Source organism: Colossoma macropomum, unplaced genomic scaffold, assembly GCF_904425465.1.
Source record: "Colossoma macropomum unplaced genomic scaffold, Colossoma_macropomum, whole genome shotgun sequence".
In the NCBI taxonomy this organism is placed as follows: Eukaryota; Metazoa; Chordata; class Actinopteri; order Characiformes; family Serrasalmidae; genus Colossoma; species Colossoma macropomum.
This window is the reverse complement of record NW_023494789.1, coordinates 18,324,179-18,345,197: the sequence shown is the minus strand read 5'-3', so window position 1 is coordinate 18,345,197 and position 21,019 is coordinate 18,324,179. Positions and strand designations below refer to the sequence as shown.

General features: G+C 38.3%; 1 protein-coding gene across 1 annotated transcript; it reads left to right on the top strand.

Moving 5' to 3' along the window:
• Nucleotides 1-1,673: 1,673 nt before the first annotated feature.
• boka (BCL2 family apoptosis regulator BOK a) lies at nucleotides 1,674-20,497 on the top strand. Its single transcript, XM_036570409.1, has 5 exons — nucleotides 1,674-1,992; nucleotides 2,743-3,012; nucleotides 5,811-5,939; nucleotides 11,518-11,681; nucleotides 19,179-20,497. Exons 2-5 carry the CDS (start codon nucleotides 2,784-2,786, stop codon nucleotides 19,302-19,304), a joined length of 648 nt encoding a protein of 215 aa, XP_036426302.1. The 5' UTR covers nucleotides 1,674-1,992; nucleotides 2,743-2,783; the 3' UTR covers nucleotides 19,305-20,497.
• The last annotated feature ends 522 nt before the right edge of the window (nucleotides 20,498-21,019 follow it).

Below are 21,019 nucleotides of genomic sequence, written 5' to 3'. Positions count from 1 at the left end.
CTTCACTGTCTTGCCACTGTTTCCTCTTGTTGTGTCACCAGTTGTCAGTGTGGAGTCATCTGCTGGCCAAAAGTGTTTTGTCTACTTCGAAAAAGCAAACCAAGGTGTTTTTTTTTCTTTTTTTGTCAGCAGTAATGTAATCTAGTAGTTATTACAGGGCTTGTCAAAGCAGATCCTTGGAGGATTTCAGGAGACGTGTTTCACCACAGTGACGTGACAGGGATGACTTTCTGTTTCAACAGGGTGGGTAGCGCTAATTATTTCAAACCGTTACACTCTTCCTGTGAAAAGGCTAAGTGGGACAACCTCTGACATTTTTAAAAGAGGTGTTACCAGTGTATGACCCATTTTTCAAGTTATAGGGAAGTTTAAAACAAATGAATCGTGCAGTTACCATATAGAAGTAGATGATAATAACAGGTATAAATAAAAATGGAAAAGAAAAAAAAGCCAAAAATGTTTCAAAATTAGGGTTTGAATCATTTTAAAACCTATTAAGAATAGGGGCCAAATGCTACAGAAAGCATGTTTCACTATAAGAACTAATAGTAATTATTTAACAAGATTTGGAATATAATCTGATAAACACTCTGTCAAACCTGTTCCTGCCAACACTGTAATAGCTTTAAAAATGAACAGAAGAACTTCAAAAGGCTGTGCTATGTCGCAAGGACAAAAGTAATTTTCTACTTCTGCTTATATACATTAGCAGCTATATTTTGTACAAGCTGTAACAGGTCAGTAATTACAGTATTTGTTTTCTAGATTATTGGCAGTCTAGTGATTAGAGCATTTCAATGGTTTGGTCGAAAGAAGGCAAAAGCATAACATCTTAGTTTTCTGCAGTGTAACAGAGGATCTTTAGGTTGACTGTTCCGAGATGGAAGAGAGAAATCTTGGTAACATTACTAATGTGTGATTCAAAAAGACTTAGCTGGTAGACTACATGGCAGCTCGGGATACAGGACTTTTTCATTTCTGCTTATTTCAGTCACTGAGTAAACAAAGTCTTTCAGAGTGGTTTGATGTGAAGTGGCTCAATGTGGGGAAACTTTGCGACTCCTCTACAGACTTCTTTACAGTGGTGGCGCTAGGAACCAGGCAGTCAGGCATCAGTCGCAATGTTTACAGCACAAATACAGCCATTTTATTTATTTTACAAAATTCCTAAGTGTGTCTTCTGAGTTTTTATATGTAACGTTGATAATGGTAAAATGGTGTTAAATCTGAAAAAAAAAGTTTTGCAGCACTACAGCCTGCATGTACTTCTCTGCCATGAATCGAGCAAAAAAAAAACAAAACACATTTTAGGCCAAAACTATTATAAAACAATGCACCATGCAGCGTATTCACAACCATTTCATGTAATAACGTTCTGTGAGGCAGCTTTTAGAGGCCTTAAACTCCTCAGGACGTCTGGTTCCCATCACCACCACTGTGAACAATCCTGACTCTATAAGAGCTTTTCACATCACACCCCTCTGAATGACTTTCTCTACAAAACCTCGCAATGTTACGGCTAAACTCCTTTGAAAGCGCTTGTAGTTTAAAGCCGCTTCGTCTGAAATTGTTTGCTATTTGCAGGAACATTTTCGTGTGAACTGAAAGGGCCCTTCAGGCTCTAAGGGGGCGTGGCCGTTCGTCGGAGTGACTCCGCCCACTGCCGAACCTCCCGGGCTGGTTGGCCATAGAAGGAAACTTCTCCTCCTGCTCTCCTCAGTGAAGCTGCAAACCTGAAAACGGAGCCCAACCGGCGGATTTAGGACGGAAGGAATCACAATAACGGCTCCAGTCAGGCTGTGGCAGGCGAAGAAACTCTCTCAGTCGGCGTCGATGCTTTAAAATGTCGGCTGTAGCTTCATTTTACAGAGAGCCGTGACTTCACATCCAGGAATTAGCAACGGCTCTCTGAGTGTCTTCATCTGCATCAGCGCCAGTGGGCAGTTTCTGAAGATCAGGTCAGCTGGAAAGGGTCAATAAGATAAAGCAGAGGTAAGTTATGGACATATATAGACAAACAACATTAAACACATTATATTTACCTAAAGTTCAAGTGGGCGTATCACAGAAAGTGCGTTCAGCTGCACCTAGTTGGTTCACTTATTCTCAAGCTGTGAGGTCTGAGTAGATGAGATCTAATCTCACTGAGCAGTTATGTGAGAAGAATTGTCTCCCTGGCGTAGATCGGAGACTGTAGATACTGAATTCTGAAAGAAGCAATGACCTCAAATTCTTTACATGCATTTGACAACAATAGTTTTTTAGTTTTCTGTAAAAGTCAGATTTAGACTATATAGAGAGATGTACACTTTTTGGCCAGTATATTGGAAACACCTGTCTTGTGGGTGCACCTTGTAGATGTGCAGTTAGAGACTGTTGCCATGCACAGTTTGTGTTAGTCACCCTCTTGCTCTTTATCAGTGGTCAGTTTCTGTTGGTCAGATATTTCTGGTTGGTTAGCTACAAGCTGTTTAAGATTTCCTGCAGTAGCAGTGATAAACTCTCACCAGTGCCACACACTCTGCCAAACCACTACCATGTCATTGTCCCTGTATTGAGAATAATCTGCTGCCCAAGTCATATCTGGTCAGTGGTGGTCCTATGGTGGTCCCTTTCCTTCCATGAAAAGGGTAGAGGAGGACTTGTACCTTTGTACCTGATCAAATGGTCGTGTGTGGGCACAGTGTAGGTGTATCTAATAAATGGGCTACAAAAAAATGATTCCTTTCTTTCTTCAAACAGTAAAAAGGCGAGGTGCCAGCCCCCACCCTTCACGGCCCCTCATGAAGGGCATGGAGATGCTGCGCCGTTCATCAGTGTTCGCAGCAGAAGTGATGGAAGTGTTTGACCGTTCTCCCACAGACAAAGAACTCGTCTCTCAGTCTAAAGTGCTGTGCAGAGACTACATACACTCAAGGCTGAATCGCGCTGAAATTGGTTGGTCCAAGCCGGAACATGGACTTTCTTCAGGAGGGACCCTGGGAGAAATATCGTCAGTCCTTTTGTGGTTAGGTAAATTTTGTTTGCTTTGTCTTTGAAGTATAATGACTCTCATTAAATTATTTAAGCTTAAATAGATTTTGTATTATTTTCATAGTAGCTAATGAACAGTTCAAAAGTGTTGGTGGATAATAAGCATTAAAATTCATAACTGAGTGAAAAGTCTATGATTCAAGAGATTAAGAGCAATACTGCAATACTTTAGGAAACTTTCACAATAAATGATATGTCGCAGTATTTGTTTTTTCAGGCATCTTGTCACAGAGAAGTTGAAACAGAAGAAAGAATTTGTAGTGCCACATTAAAGAAGAACACAATCAAAAACTATGAATACATTGATTTTTTTGAGTCTGTGTTGAGTTAAATCCAGTCAAACAAGAGTAATTTTACGCTCTTTATAATAAAATGTGCAGTTAGTCAGGGTTCTACAAGTACCAATGAAATCCACAGTATGTTCAGAAAAGCATATTGTATAGTATTGTGACATATTTTATCAGCATCACGATAAATATTATCACATTTCCCAGCCTTATGTGGACAAACACTTCAATAAGAAACATATTAGTTATATAAGCCTGCATTTTAAGGGGTTAACTCCATGTGCATCTGCCATAGTACTGAGTGCAAGTATAACTGGTTGTAGCAGTACCTGTTTTGATTTTTTTTAGGCTGTGCACACCTGCTATGCGTGCTGGTAGATGACACACAGCTGTGGTGAAAGTTTGGCAGGGCAAGTGTGTTTAACCTGTTACGATTAGGTATTAGAAGGAAAAGCCCTTTTCCCTGACCTGTCAGTATTTTCCAGAGTAGTGTTGTGGCTTTTCAAGTTATGAAGAATATATCTGACTGTTAGAGCCTGTGCTCAGGCAGGATTGTGCAACAGCCACCCCCTGCGTTCTTTTCCTCCTTTGCCCTCTTGAAGTTTCCTTTATAACCATTGGTTTCATAATTCCTTGCAGCACATTTTACAAGCCATATCTAGGCCTCACCCACTGACGGGTCCTTACTGTTTTAAAGCATGTTTAGAGGGCCATGATGATCAACCTCATTACTCCATTTTTAATGATTTTATTTTACCATTTTGGAGATACAAGGTTTTGTTATGACAGCAACAATCATGTTCCACTAAATAAGTCTCATTATGTTAAGCACATATTGGTTTCATAGTAGTTTGTGGTTTGTAGTAGTGACTGGATAGTAAGTCTAAAGATTAAGCCTTGTTTAAGGGGTTAAACCTCCCCTCACTGTGAAGACTGTTTCACATGACTCTAAGCTGAGATCTCCATCTCTGTTCCTCTGCATGATCTCTGTAACACTTCAGTCATTAAATCTTTCTTCCAGAGTCAGGACTGTATACACTGTGAGGCCACTCATGTCATATGACTCTGAAACTGAGCAGCTATATGAATACTGTCTGTGCACTGGAACGACTAATCTGTGTTTCCCCTAAAAGGGAACACAATTCTTTTAATTGGAGGGCTGGACATATTTGGCCCAGTTTCCTGAAAAAGCTTTGTATGGACAAAGCATGTAAAAATGTGGATCATTCCAGCTGTTATCGTAGAGCAGATCTGTGTTGGCTGGAGGTTCCCCGCCCTCGCTTCACCCTGCTTAACCCTTTCAGCCCAGGAAAAAATAATGCTTTAAGTGCTTTAACCTTATTTAAATGCAGAAAAATGAAGAGACTGTGCTACATCAGCGTACTTTTTGTCTTTCACTTTGCTTCTTTTGGCAATAATTTTGTTCATTTAATACATTTGATTTATATGAAACCGCACTTGAATCAAGTAAATTCAAAGCACTGTTTTTCAGTGAGCCTGGGTCTGATTTAAATTCTTATTTCCAGGAAATTTGCAATTTAGAAATTCATGCATAATTCAATCGTAAGCTGAGAAGTGGGTTGTAATGAAATGGTTTGTTGTAGAAAAACTTACTGACTCTGATTTCATACTGAAAAACTTCTTGACTTTGGTAGTGATAGGAACCAGAGGGCACAATGTCTAGAACGCAAACATAGACGTTTTATTTGCTATCAATAACTTACATAATCCCTAACAATTTAACTAATCAGAAAATGTTAAAAATAATTGCCATTAACATTTTTCAAAGTCAGGAAAAAAGCAGAAAACATATCATCATTGTCCAAAAACATATATCTGCAAGAAGCTAGCTTCACAGGAGAAGGCACAACCTTTCTTAGTTTTTAATGCAAGTTAATGTAAAAAGTTTTAATTGCAAATAATTGTAGAGCATTTCTGTTGGTCAATTTATCTTGAAATCTTCACACAATATATAGCACTACTGCTGTATTCAAATGAAAAATAACAACTGAAACAATTGATTAAAGATAACACTAAAAACAACTGAATATAATATCACATTTTTCACCACTTAGTGTGTCCAGCCTTTGCCTTTATTACAGCTTATGTTCTTGACTTTCTCTCAAAGATGAACCCCAGTTTTTTCATCTTATGCAAGTTTATTATCATATATCTAATCTCCTCAGACATATCTCCTGAAGATTGATCATGAAAATGATAACTTGACATTAAGTAAATGAAGGGTGATCTCTGACTTTTGTACAGTACTGTGTGGTGATGAGATATCTGTTCACATGAATCTACAATAATTCATGTGACCTCATTCAGTCTCAGTAACAACACATTTACCACAATGTAAACTCATTTTTAACAAGGGAAATAAACACGTACCAGTGAGAGAAAGAACATGCGCTCACATACATGCTGTACACACACTGTCATGATCCTCCGTTAATGCTCTGCTTCTGTCTCTGTCTCTTTGTCTCCTAGGTGATGAGCTAGAGTACTTGCGTCCGAACGTGTACCGCAATGTGGCACGACAACTGAACATCACAGTGGCTTCAGAGACCATAGTTTCAGATGCTTTCCTGGCTGTAGCTGCAGAAATATTCTCCACAGGTTGGTCAGAAAATCCCTTTCTGTGTTTATCTTATTATTGACCTCTTACTGATCATTGAGGAAAACCATAGTATGGAACACGAGTGCATTTGTTTTTCCACTTGTCACAACAGCTATTATTAGCACAGAAGTCACTCAGTCATATAATGTGGAGAACAAACAAGAGTAGCAGTAGCATCGTGTGTTCAGGTTAGCAAGCACATGTTTGACTAAACCAAGATAATGGACATGTTTAGGAGAAAGCAGTGCACATTCAGACAGTGTGGAATCCACAGCAGCAGCAGTTTACACTGCTCTAAGAGGTGATTTATCTGTATAATCCAGCTTTGTTCCTTTTAGGGTAAGATGAAATGGACCTCTTTTTAACAGTTATATACACATGCTGACAGTGCTAGAGAACTTGGAGAACACCATAGGATTTTACAGTGTAAACAAAGCCTGGCCAAGTTTCCAGGCTGTGTAGAATTTGAAAGAACAGCTCCGCTGCTTTTGTTCATGATTTCAGACCCAGCGCATTTAGAGGATAGGCTTCTGAAATCCCGTTTTCATCCTTTGGAGCAAGGAAGTGGAACAACTGAGCCTTAGTCTATTTTCAGAATCATTCTTCCAACACAAAATGTCAAATTTCATAACATAATGTCTGCCATTTCTGTCTTTCTTAAACCATTTTGGAGTCCTCATTATCATACATAGCTACATGCCTTACATACTAGTTTCCTCACAGATAATGAATAAGTCATAGCAATTACTGGATAATGTGCCTTCAGATTAACCGCTGAATAATAAACCTTTGTTAAAACAGAACACCTCCTTGAAAGTCAGGGAGTGCTTCGAAACTGTCCGATTGAACCCATGCTACACGTCAGTGTTGATCTTTCCCGAGCAGCGGTAAAGCTGAGTCATGCACCTAGAGGGATTCGAGTTGGTGTTACAAGAAAACAGTACCATAAAGCCTTGGATGTATCTGTTCAGGTGTTTGCGGGAGCCTCAGCACTGACAGAAACACTGACAGATTTACCTTCAAAATTGAGCAGCCCTGACTGACCGTAGGCCTGTAGTTTTTACCAAAGGCCTCGCCCAGACAAAAGCAAGTGTCTAGTTACATTGTGTTGGCGAGTTAAATGGAAACCTCACTCTCAATGAACACACCCCAAGGATGGAAAGGCACCTTAGAGCTGCACGATTCTTTCGGTCATGTTTTGGCTCTGAATTTTCACACAGAAAAGGCCATTGTCATAACCCAAGTAGGTCAGTGACCACAGTTAAATAGCTGAAAAGTGTGTGCATGTTTTGGGCTTTTCTGTCACAATTGAAGTGCTCTCTTTAAGGAATTGTACATGTCTGGCTCAGGCAGTTGTGTCTATTTATTGACTTGCTTATCAGGCTTGAACTCGCTTATTTCGAGCTCATTAGAGAGGGAGGAAAGCGTGGGCGTTTTCAGGTTGGTCTGAACTTCAAACCACATCGTTTATCTGTGACTCCAAAGCCTGGATGGTCACCCACTTGTACGCTATCTGCCTGCTGCTGCTTCCCCTCTCTGCTGCTCGCTGGCGTGCTGGAAATGCCAGTTTCATGTTCAGCTGCTTTTCCACAAAGGCCTGCACTGGTAAAAGCAATGCAGTGAATTCAGTTGTTTCAGATGTTCCTCATGTCCAAATAAATAAAATGTTTCAAGATATATACTGACAAAAATCGTGTTGATGTACTTTATTTTTTGCGGATATTATGTACAAATTTGAATCAAGTAAATTCAATCCATCATTTTCATTGTGGGCAATATGCAACATAGCCATATATCGGATACTCAGAAGAGTCATGTGTTGAACAGAAAACAAGGTGAGCTATAGGGCAAAAATGTAATATCACAACTCTTCAAGATGCTTTTACGATACACAATAAATCTTTATTTTCGGACATTTGATAAGTTGGAACAGACAAAGTAGTGCCACATTTAAAAATACTATCAATAACTGTGGATTCAAAGATTTGTATTCAATATTTTACACACTGAGCTGCATTACATCCAGTTAAACAGGACTAATTATTCTTTCGTTGTAATCAGACATGCAGTTGGAAAGTTTTTTTAAGTACTGCCGATATCCAGAGTATGCTGAGAAAAGCTTATTGTGACATGTTGCATTGTAATTTATCATAATAATGATAAATATTGTCATTTTACCCAGCAAAAGTGTTACATTACTCATCTTGATCTCCATCACTCATTTTACATTTTTATTGATAGACCAAAAAACTGTAATATAATTCAAAATGCCTGCTATTTTTAGACATGTCCAGTAGACCAAAAATACTGAATACTCAGGTGCAAAATTGAAAACTGGATGTTATTTACCTATTACTCTAATCTCATAATTAAATGATTTTATTTAATGTAATAAATTTACACTCTTTTAATAGACAGCAATGCTGTCAGAACATTTTCTTTAACAGCAGACTTCTTCACTCAAATATGTTGAATATATTTCTGCATGCTTATTTAATATTTTATTATTTGCTGTAACTAGAACTCAATAAAGTCCCATAGTTTTTTTGTCATAAGGAAACCTCATAACTTCATTTTTCCAGTTGTTTTTTTACACTATTTGACAACTCTAGTTTCTTTTTACATTGTGAAACATTGGCCTTATATTACTTGGAATTAAAAATAAGATTTTTAATGTAAAGTTATCGCTTTATAGATACAGATTTTCTTGCACCAGTAACAATATGCTATCGGTTCTGTATACAGTCTTTATTACTATTCCACATTAGCAGTGTAGGTTTTAAAGAGCTGCTAAGGCCTGCTAACTCTGTTTACTCTGTTTACTATGGTGAGAAAAAAAGAGGAGTTGTGCTTAATGATAAAAGGTTCACATTTGTCTGCATTAATTGTGTCCTTGACCTCTTTTCACAGTATCCATGAAAGGCTATTTCCGCCTCTTTTGAAGGAGGACCCCGAGTTAAACTATGTATTTTTTCTTCAATAATGTTGTTGGAATACATTTAGATGGAAAAGAGTATAATTTACAAAACCCTCCTTGTAGATGAGCAAGCAGGTCAATATTCATAAGGTATTTGTATTCGGTTTAAATGCTATTTTTTATTGTGGTAGTTGTACACAGTTTTTTGATATGAAGAAGGCTGCAGTTGTGCCGTCTGTTTTATCTCGGCACAGCCATCTTTGTGGACTGTGAATTGTTTTCACAGCAGGGGGTTCTCACCCCTATTCTTTTACCCCTCATTGCTCTCTAGCAGCTCAACACAGGGTCATAACATTTTACTCACAGAAAGCCAACAGTGTCCTTGCCAATCTGATAACAGAGTTACTGGAAAATATTTTTATTTGCATTATATTAATCAACAATATCCGCACTGATTTCCATTCCACTGGCATAATGGTCAATAAAGGGCCGACAGAAAAGGGGTTAAGGTTCCTCTCTGAACCTTCTAACATGCTATATTTGTAAAACTAAAAGGTTGTTGTGATGCATCTGGCTATCAGTGTGATGGAGTGAAGCGTCATGTGTAGAGGGAGGCAGGGGGTTGTGTGTTGCTGTTTTAGGCCGCTCCACAGCTCCCCTGACACACACACACACTCACACACAAACACCACCACTTTAAGCATGCACTGGCTGCTAAAGAGGGGGGGGCAAACTCAAGCACGTTTACCCATCCTCCAGTGGGCTGATTTACCTGGCAGCAGCTTTGTCACACGCAAATTCATCCATGTGCACACCCACACACACACACAAACACACAGTCTTTGTTACACCACTGAGGCTAAACTCACGCAATGCCTGCAGTGATTGTAGTTAAGATAAAGATAATTGCAGCAGTTTGGGAAACACCTTGATATCTCTTATGAGTCATGCAACACAGTGAAGTTGACAGTAATGTACACCACCACTACAGGTACAATACAACAGGTTTTCTCTTTCTTTGTTCCACAATTGAGACGAGTAAAAATTATATCAAAACTGTATAACAGTCAATGTAGAATGACAACAGTCAGAAATATTGGTCTTTTACCAAATAGGGCTATTGAGACCCCACCCTTAATCTTCACAACACGTTCTGATTGGCTGAAACGTACGACATTCCACTAATTAACTTGTAGCGAGAAACAAAATTGATATAACGGATAAGGTTCCAACCCTACATTTTCCACTCTCAAATCCCAAGTTCTACTTGATTTCTACTTGAAAATGAATTTTGTATTGAACACATACTAATGCGTAGGCAACAATTTGAATATTTATGCTTGTCTTTGAAACAACATTAAAACTTTTAAGCAGGAAAGGCGCCACACCTCCAAAAGTGGTGGGGCAAAACTTGTTGTTTTAAAAAAAACAAAAAAAAAACCCCATCTGGCTGAGTAACAAATACATCTGGGCTAAAACTACCTTTGATGGCATGTTAATAACGTGTCTATAAACATATTCATGAGAGTTTTTGTGGTATTGTATCGTTTTTTGACCAGGTTACACTCAGGAGTGTTCATATATTGGTCAATTTTGCAGGGATGCAATCACTCTGGTACTGTTACTTTACATTACATTACATTTACCTAAAATAGAGATGCTTAATGTTTATGTGTGTCACAAAGCGAAGCAATAATAATAAACTTTACTTGACTTTTGCCTTTTTATATTTGGTTTTTCAGTTTGAATTTAACCGGTCAGGTAGCTGATGCTTGGCCAAAAATATGTTCTAGTTCCATCCAGAATGTGCCAAAATTAAAAGCATATCTTTGCTATTATTTTATTGTGTGGACAATACAGCACTGATGTGCACTAAGAAAGCAGTGTCTGATGTTAAAAACCTCTTGTTTGGAGTTCACCACCGTAAAAATGCGTTTCCACCAGCAGCAAACTCAAGCAGGGGTCAGCAGTTCATAGTTCATTTGTTCAGTGCAGGCCTGAAAGGTTGAATTTTCACACGTCGAAACAGACCAAACTAAAGAAATAGTTTGATAGGTCCACATCAAACAAGATGGGTGTGACAGTGACATTAGTATATCAAGGTAGGAAGAAGAAATATTAAAACTGCTTGATTTTCACACTTAATTTAGTGAATTCAAAATGTGACCCAGTGCATTAGTTTGTGTATCACAGTAAAACATTTTTACTGCATCCTCTCACTGAACATGAACTCACTCAGGGAAATGTCCCACCATCTAGTGAAGTGGAAATTTTGATTAGTTCTACTAATGAGTTTGACTCTCTTTCTGTTTTTTCTATTGGTCAGCACTCTGTGTAGTTTAATATGTTTTGGATGTAAGTGTTCTGAACTCAATCAGAAAGTAGAGGGGCGTCACCCTGCTACTTTGAAAAGTGGTGGGTCAAATTCCTGCTCATCCCTGCAGACCTGCTTTTAAGCATAAGCCCATACATCAGAATGTCTTTAAGAAAAGTGAAAATCATGGAATCAGCTGTGTTCAAACTTTTGACTTGTTTTGAATGAATCAAATGAAAATCGAATCTTACTGTGAAACGTATTTGTGTAATATTGTTAGATAACTAACTGCTTCTCTCTCTCTCTCTCACTCTCTCTCTCCCTCTCCGTCTCTCTGTTTGGACAGGGGTAACGTGGGGTAAGGTCGTCTCTCTGTACGCAGTGGCCGGAGCCCTGGCGGTGGACTGTGTGAAGCACGGCCACCCAGCCATGGTGCACACCATTGTTGACTGCATGGGCGAGTTTGTCCGCAAAAGTCTGGTGTCCTGGTTAAGGAGGAGAGGAGGCTGGGTAAGAAATCTACATTGACGCTTCAATAAATACCTCATATCGCATTAGGCAAGACGAGTTTGTTCATGTAGCACATCTCATATTTATCTCATATATAGATGTGAAAATTATGAAAAAAGTGAAAATGGCAACCATTGCACTAAATAGTTTACGGCTGTCTTCTTTACGTGTCACTGTCTTTATCTGTTTAATAGTCTTTTACTCCATAGTTCATTCATGCATCAGACCCCATAATTGTATTTATCTCCATCTCACCCTGAAAATGATGCAGGGAATTTACTCACGCTGTATTGTCCTGTGTATTTACTGTACTACATTTGTTGTTATGCCTTGAGCCTAGTTGCTTGTTGTTGTGTACTTACTGTAATGTAGTTGGTACGCTGTCTTGTTTAATTGTGCTGTATGTAGTAGTTTAAGGCTTGCTCTGTTGTGCTGTGTATTCCAGTAAATGCAGGCCCTGTAAGTATATTGCAAAAAGACCCCTGAGGAATGTTGTTTTTTTACATTGTATACATGGTTGAGATGACAGCAAAGTTCTTCTTGATCTTTATCATTGATAAAATGTTTCATCAACAAATTTTGTCATTCAGTTTTCATATTTTTAGCAATAACTGTGTTGATTATTAGGTGTAAACTAATTCAGAGTAACTTTATAGGGAGCAGAAATTTAGAGACATAGAAGGACATTCAGTCAATGTTTGAATGTCCTCAGTCAAATTACATGTTTTGCTGAAAGTGAAAATCAGTTAACACAACCTATACAAGGAGCACATTTAAATATGGAATTTTTCTGAAAAGTGTACAAATTTTGCAGGCAGTCAACACAATTTCTGTTTATTTCTATTTATTTGCTAAGTTTAACATATTGGACAAAGTAAAATATAAAATGTGCCATAACTTTTGGTCAGGCAACATTTTATATTGTATCTTTCCGCAATATGTTAAATTCAGCAAATAAACAGTCACTGTATATTACAATGTGCAGACATTCATTCTCTAGATAATCGACAAAACATATTTTTTGACCAGGGGCCGCCTGGGCTGAACGTACACAATATGTCCAACAGTTTGTAAATACGTACTCATCTAATATTTCTTCTGAAATCAGGGGTATTAATAGGGAGTTTGTCCCTCTTTGCTGCAATGACAGCCTTCACTCTTCTGGGAAGGCTTTGCACTAAATTTTGGAACATTGCTGTGAGGATTTGATTGCATTTAGCCACAAGAACATTAGTGAGGTCAGGTACTCATATTGGATGATTAATTCCGGTCCAAAACGCCACTCCTACTCATCCTAAAGGTCTTGGATAGTGCTTCTTCACTCCAAAGGACACAGTTCCACTGCTCCACAGCCCAGTGCTGGAGAGCTTTATAACCCTCTAGCTGACGCTTGAGCACATCCTATTCTACTGGTGATGCTTTTCTATGGAGAATATAGAAGCTGTGCAATTGAACACCTGATCCAATAATGGGTTCAGCTTGAAGTATCTGAACTCTGAAGTAATTACAAGGAGTGTCTCGATACGTTTGATAGCGTATCTTGATATATTCTGTGGTTTTTATTTTCCTCTCTTGGAAGTGAGTTAGAAGAGAGAGAAACAGAGAGAATATAGCTGATGTAGCTGGAGCTTTCTCTGTGGGAAGTGGGAATGTTTATCTATATTGTATTGAGCCTGTTGTCCCCCTGCTGAGTGGTATGTGCGGTATGTTCCTATGGTGGATAGACCCCATAACATCTGAAGAGGCATGTGACTCGGTATACTATAGCAGTGTCGGAAAGAGAGCAGGCTTTTGTCTTGTTTGTGCAGTGACAGAAACATACAACTTTCATAGAATGCTTAGTGGGAAGTGTAATGTTAACCGTACTTGTATCTCTCAGATGACACGCCCAGCTGTGTGTGCATGTGTTTGTGTGTGTGTGCAGTATAATGAATAATAGGCTCTGTCTGTACATGTAGATGTTTGTGTTGGGCATGTCATTATATCCTGGGTGTCTCATAGGCTTGATTGTGCTGGTAGCTGATATGTTGATCTTTAGTCCTCTCAAGGGCCTGCTAGGCAGGTCTGGTTTCTCTAGAAAAGATTTTTAGCCCTGACTGCTATTGTATGATTAGTTGTGGGGGTTTCCCATAATGACTAAAAATGGGCCATGGACTGATTCCAGATCAGTTGTAGATTCCTATCGTCTACAAAATAGTAATGCATTGAACATAACAAGCTTCATATTCAAATTTTTCTATTCCACCTTAAATAACACAGCAGTTCTGAGGCACCAGAATGTAAATGCTGCACTGTTTAAGGTGGAACACAAAATTGGAATAAGCAACTAGTGAAAAAGAAGCCTACTTGTGGAATATTTTGCTGATGTAATATATTTTATTCTTGTGAAACTGATGTAACACATTTGAGTTAATTCAGTGCATTACTTTTTACAATGTGTAGTTGAAAATACATGGTACCTTGAAAGAAAATGGAAAATGGAGTGATTGCAGAGTGTTTTAAAGTCTTTCACCTTTGCTTTTTATGAGAGTCTTTGGTAGTGTTATCAGTGTGGAGACAGAACCTAATAGAATCAGAGGTAAATGTGAAAAGCTGCTGCAGGCAAAGTCATCGTCTACATTTTTCAAGGTGTCCTGTCGGGGAGTGTCAGGATTACTGCTATTTTTGAGCACAGCAGGCGCACCCACAGATAAGCCTGAAAAGAGCTTTTAGATGTAGGTGCCCATAAAATGAGCACTGAATGAAGATACATAGGATGTCTGATTGGTGCAAAGCAGAAACAGAGCTTTGTAGAAAGCATCTGTGTAAATATGTATCAACTCTTATTTCATTGTTAAGTTTTGGTTGGAAACAAAAGGGTTTAATATTTCAAACGCTCAATGGAAAATGATCTAATCAGAATTTTTCTCTGTGGTGTCTAGGTAGATACAGCCAACGAGCGCTCTCCTTTGTTAGGACTTCAGGAGCTGAACAGAAGGCCTAATGTGTCAGATTAACCACTAACATCATTAGATGACATTAGTGAAATCAACCAGTTACATTTTGATTTCCAATGGCTTCACAGTTTAATTTAGAATGGCCAAAAAGGTTACTGTGGATCCTCATTAGCTTAACACTACCATACTACTAGAATCCCGTAGGGGTGCTAGTAGAAATTAGCATTTTTTTAGGGGTGACAAATTCTCTTACTGGTCTCTCATACAGTAGGATGGACATACCCGCATACTTTTGGTCACATAATGTTTTGTGTTTTTTATTAAGGTTTTTAAAAGGCTTCTTTTTTTGCAGTAAAATATTTCAGAATCTTTGACAAGCTAAATCCATTTTATTGTTTGGTCTTTTTGAAAAGCTCTGTTTATTCAATACCTGTCAAAATCATTGATGGATTGCTTGATTACTAAAATAGTGGACACTGACGGCCCTATTATTAATGTCTTTGTGTGTGGTTCTGCCTACGTGCGTCTGTGTGTGTTCTGCCTTTGCTGATGAGTCCTTTGAGATGAATAAAAGACCACACACACACACACACAGACACACACACATATCGCTGAGTGGACTTATTAAAGCTTCGTTATGATAAAGGATTTCTTAATTAACAATGTCCACACCTCCCAGTGACTCCTCTCCTCTCTTTTGGCTCTCAGTGATTGTGAGTTTCCCATTGAAATGTCCAAGCTCTGATTATCAGGCCGTGAAATTCTGCTCTGTTAGAGCCTTGTGTAAGCAGCAATCCTTTGGCAGCTTCGGAGGGAGAATTCTTCTGCAGGACTGCACGATATGGGAAAATATTGAGATTTTATTGCTGATTTGATTGCTATAAAGTTTTCATGAACTTTTTTTTTTGTCATACCACAAAGGCAACTTTTTGTGTATATCTATTATATGTGTATATTAAATGGTCAATAGTCAAAATCTTAGATAATTTTAAAACATGAATTCAAAGGAGATAGATCTGAGGGATGCCACTTTTACAAGGCTGATGATTTGTTATTTACCAGGGGGATTGCCACACCTTGCATCCTCCCTCAAATGGAGCCCTGGATATATATAATTTGAGAACCCTTGATTTGACACATTAAAGACTGGTCTGCATGATATTGATCCAAAAATTGTTTACAAAAGATTTGTTGTGGGATTTGGCAGTATAACAGTAATAAAGTATACAAAGACAGTATTTAAAAATGGTGCTGGCATTTAAAAATTATGACAGTATTTCAATTATGGTGTGTTGAATTTCTATTCCGTGTTTAAATGGCCAAATCAACACATTCCACCAATTTGTATTTCAGAGGAGCTCACTGGTTTGTGCTCTGTGAGCTCACCAAAAAGTGGCATTGATAGAAAGATGAGAAAATCAGAGCCAGGAAAAACCTCAGAAAAATTAAGCATGACAGCAGCTTAGCTTTGGCTAAGAGCTACACACACCAAATAACACATTCGGTTTTGACTTTCATTCTATCACCAGTCACTTGAGTTCTCATTAGAGCTGGGCAATATGACAATATTTATCACTACCATGATAAATTACATTACAGTGTGTCACTGTATGCTTTCCTGAGCATATTGTGGTTATCGTCAGTACTTCAAAATGTTTGATTAAAAAGAGAGCATAAGAAGTTCTGTTTAATTGCATTTAGTGCAGCACATTGTGTGAAATCTTGAATCTTGGCATCCGTGGATTCCAAAAAAATTTCAAATTTTGATTTTTCTAACCACAGAACAGTTTTCCATTTTACCTCAGTCCATTTTAAACAAGCTTTGGCCCAGAAAAGACAGCAGTGTTTCTGGATTGTGACATATGGCTTCTTTTTTGCATGATACAGCTTTAACTTGCATTTGTGGATTGCATGGCGAACTGTGTTCACAGACAATGATTTCTGGAAGTGTTCCTGAGCCCATGCAGTGATTTCCAGTACAGAATCATGTCTGTTTTTAATGCAGTGCCGCCTGAGGGCCCGAAGATCATATGCATCCAATATGGACCGTCGGCCTTGTCCCTTGCGTAGTGATTTCTCCAGATTCTCTGAATCTCTTGATGATATTATGTACTGTAAACGATGGGATATCCAAAGTCTTCTCATTTTTACGCTGAGGAACATTTTTCTGAAATTGTTCCACAATTTTTAGATGCAGTTTTTCGCAGATTGGTGGAGCTCTGCCCATCTTTGCTTCTGAGAGACTCTGCCTCTCTAAAATGCTCTTTTTTATAGCCAGTCATGTGAGTTAGTTGCAAATTGCTCCTCCAGCTGTTTTTTTATTACTACCACTTACTTTTCCAGCCTTTCGATGCCCCTGTCCCAACTTTTTTGAGATGAGTTGCTGCCATCAAGTTCTAAATGAGTTAATATTTTTCATGAAATGGTAAAATGTCTCAATTTTCCACATCTGATATGTGTTCTATGTTCTATTGTGAATAAATAATGGGTCTATGAGATTTGCAAATCATTGCATTCTGTTTTTATGTACATTTATTTACATTTTACACAGCCTCCCAACTTTTTTGGAATTGGGGTTGTAATTAGATTCATAGTTTTTGATAGTGTTTTTAAAATGTGGCAATACTTTGTCTATTCTAACATACTAGATGTCAGAAAATATTGTGACATGTCGTGTATCATAAAAAAACGTCCTGAAGTATCGTGTTATTACATTTTACCATATTGCCCACCTCTACTTCTTTCAGATACCCTCTAGACGAGTGTCATTTTAGCGTCAGTTAGCTGGAACCGAGCCTGCGCTGTGTGGCACGTTTGGCCTGCTAACTAAGCTCTGGTTAGCTTAGCCAAAACACTACAGTCCCAAACACCACAGAACAGGTTTGATTTTGGCTTTCTGTCACTGCAACACCAGTCACACAACTTTTGCGCTCTCAGACATTAGTCTTTATCATCAGTCAGAATCAAACCTGTGCTGTGGTGTGTGGTACTGTTTTGGTCTGTAGCTTGCTCGCTGAGCTAACATTAATCAGGTTACAGATCCAAACACCACAGAGCAGTTTTCATTTTGCCTTTCTGTCTTTTCTATGGCAGTTGTTTGACTTCTGTCCCTCAGATTTGAATCATCATCTAAACTTGTTAGCCAGAATCAAACATGTTTTGTGGTGAGCAGAGCTGTCATCATGCTAGCTAAGCTAATGCTAACCAACTTCTCATGCCTAGTTAGCAGTATTTTTTAACATTTAGCAATTGTTAGATTGAGAGTTTGACATTTAAACGCTGCCCCTCCACCCATCATAATGCTGTATACCACAGTAATATTTGGAGATTGTGAAGGTATGAAACAAATGGATATTGTCAAACACTAAGTTGTTGTATCATGTGAATGCGTTGATTTGTTTTGACACCCACTGAACAGTCACCTAAAATGTCTGTGATTGGTCAGGAGGTTCACAGTACACAGCGTGCCAGTATTGCAGAAGACAATATTGCAATAACTTTTAATAAACAAAAAACCAGCAGCCCTATTTGTTGGCATTGAGGAAAGCCATCAAGACATTTCCATTTCATACTTTTAGAGTTATGTATGCGGCCCACTTTGAAGGTCATGCTGTTTTGTTAGTAGAGTAGCTCTGATAAAGATGCATGTTCCTGCTACTTTGTCACCACCCAATTCTTTCCCTATCAGCTGTGCTAAGTGGTGAAATGCTTGCCTCTACCACTTCACACCAAAATGAAAAGCACTTTCAAGTGGTTTCTCATATACAGGATTGGATCGCTCACAGCCTCCCAACCCCAGGACCCTCAGTGAAAATGTGTGCTGAAATAGGAGAGCTTAGGTTACTCTTTGTTGCCTTTGGCTAAGAAGGCACATAGCTGAGCACTAACTGTATTTACTTTTGGTGTACTTATTAGTGTTGTCAAAACAAACCTTTATGTAGTTGATGAAAGACATTCCATGACTCAAATGGACCAGAGTCAGAATCACTTTATTGGTCAAGTTCACTTACATGTATGAGGAGTTTGTCTTGCTCAGATTAGTGCTTATGGAAATGGACAATACAGAATATACATAGTAAACAAATAAATACCAATAAGAGCATTATATTCTTATTACTTTACTATTATTCAATTGATAGCTGGTGTGATTCAGATCATTACCGTCTGAGCAATGTCTTTGCAGATTGTCTGGAGAATTGCATCCAAAATGCCTTTGTACACTTTTGAGCTCATGATCCTGTCACAAGCTGACCAACACTATTATAAGAAAAACAGCTCCAGACTTTTCCATGTTACAGTACTCTTAAAGTAGTCTGAATTCTTCTCCAGCCTTTCTCCACACAAAGAGTCTAGCATTGGTCTGATGTTGTGCCAAATGTGTTTTTTTCTGAAACAAATATCATTTTGTTCATCATTTTATGAATAACCTAAAGAACTTTATTAAGCTTTACCAATGGTTAAATGGTGTCCACATAATTCCTGGGGCCACTGTACCATAAAACCAATACATACAAATTACAGTGCTTCTCATTTTAATGTACTCCTGTCTCTTTTCCCTCAGACTGACATCACAAAATGCGTCGTCAACACGGACCCCAGCTTCCGCTCTCACTGGCTCGTGGCAGCGGCCTGCACATGTGTGCACTACCTGAAGGCTGTGGTCTTCTACCTGCTGAGGGAGAAGTGAAAGGCAGGACAGAGGGACCCTGAGGGACAATGGACATACAGCCTGTCTTCCGTTTTTGCTGGAAGGAGCTGCTGTTCACTGCTTTGGCCCATTACTGCTCTCAATGTGTTTACACATGCAGAAAGTTTGCACTGAGCCTTTAATGGACTTTCCTGTGTTCATGGCTGGACGTCTCTCTGCCAAACGTTATTGTATGTTGTGCCTGGATTGGCCTCAAAATCTGAATAGTTGGAATTAGTGATGGTGATAAAACCTGGACTGCAGCTATCTCAGCAACTTTCAGGAGGACACAGCGTGAGGGATATCGCCATCAAAAATAGTGTTAAATCACAGTGTAAAGCATCAGCAGTGTTTTTTTTCAAGCTGTGCCATCCAGCACCACCTCTACTGCTCTCTCTAAGGATATCTCTGATTAGTTTTATCATGCTTTCTAATGGAGCACACTGTACATTCTATTCACAGTAGCTTTTATTGATAAAGACTACTTCAAATGCACCTAGCATATCGTCATTGTCATGACAAAACCTTGTGTCTTAGAAATGGTACCTTTGTAGAAGGATGAGTAATTTTGGAGCATTTCTATTGCTCCATCATTAAATGTTCATCCAATGCAACTGGTGGAAAAAGCACAGAGAAATTGTACCTAAGCGAAAGTGTCGGTACTGTGTCAAAATTTTAATTGAATTATTGAAGTAAAGTATGTAGCCAAAAACATAAATAAAAAAATGCATGAACTTTTAAACATACTAAGTACATAAAAGTAAAAAAGTAAACATTTTAACAAAAATTGAACATTTTATTGGTTTGGCGCAAGCAGTTTCTTTTTATAGTGACATCATTGGGTTGAATGTTTTAATAAGAACATGAAATTGAAATGCACAGGAACTCGATTGGCAAGAGAAAAAGAGAAACATCTCATGAATGATGAAATCTCATTTACTTTAAAGGTCTAAATGAAAATGTAAGAGTAAAAAGTATGTTTCTTTCCTTTGGTACTGTGTAAAAGTCAGAGACCACCCTTCATTTATTCCAGTCAAAACAGCCAAAACTGGAGTTCAATAAAACAATTAAAAGATGTAGAGGAAATTAGGCTTCTAACAACTGTGCAAGACCACGAAAACTGTCACCATCAGATAAACGGTCCTTAAGGTTATCATCTTTGAGAGAGAAAAGAAAATCAAGCTCCACTATGACTTCAGATCTGAAAAAATCCACAGCTGTTTCTGTCCATTCTTTCAGTGTGAGAACTCAACGCTGTGGGTCTGAAAGGATGTGTAGCTGTGAATAAGCTGTTGCCGAGAAAAGGAAATAGACAAAAAAGAACAAAATTTACACTAGAACACTAAAACTGGTCATCTGAGATGTGAGATGTGAGATGAGTCTAAATTTGTAATTGGAATTGCTTGTATTGTGAAAAACAGAAAATGCAACCAACTTTTATGAATGTAAGCAATAATAAAGGCAAAGGGTGGACACTATATACTCTATATATTGAAAAAATGATATTATATGTAGTTGTTGGGGCTTCTATGTGCTGTTCTTTTAAATATATGTTTTTGCTCTCTCTACTGATGCTGAAAAATTTGTAATTTGTACTCAATGGCTGTTACACAGTATTGAACACGTATTCAATTCTGGTAGTACTTAAAAAATACTAAAATACAAATTAGAGGTGGGCGATATGACAAAAATATAATATTGTGATACTTCAAGAA

What these genes read in the sequence shown, in the direction of transcription:
- boka (XM_036570409.1), top strand. Translation starts at nt 2,784, where the DNA reads ATGAAGGGCATGGAGATGCTGCGCCGTTCATCAGTGTTCGCAGCAGAA. An exon ending in TGCAGAAATATTCTCCACAG is followed by an intron (nt 5,940 to 11,517) that starts GTTGGTCAGAAA and finishes CTGTTTGGACAG; the next exon opens with GGGTAACGTGGGGTAAGGTC. An exon ending in TAAGGAGGAGAGGAGGCTGG is followed by an intron (nt 11,682 to 19,178) that starts GTAAGAAATCTA and finishes CTTTTCCCTCAG; the next exon opens with ACTGACATCACAAAATGCGT.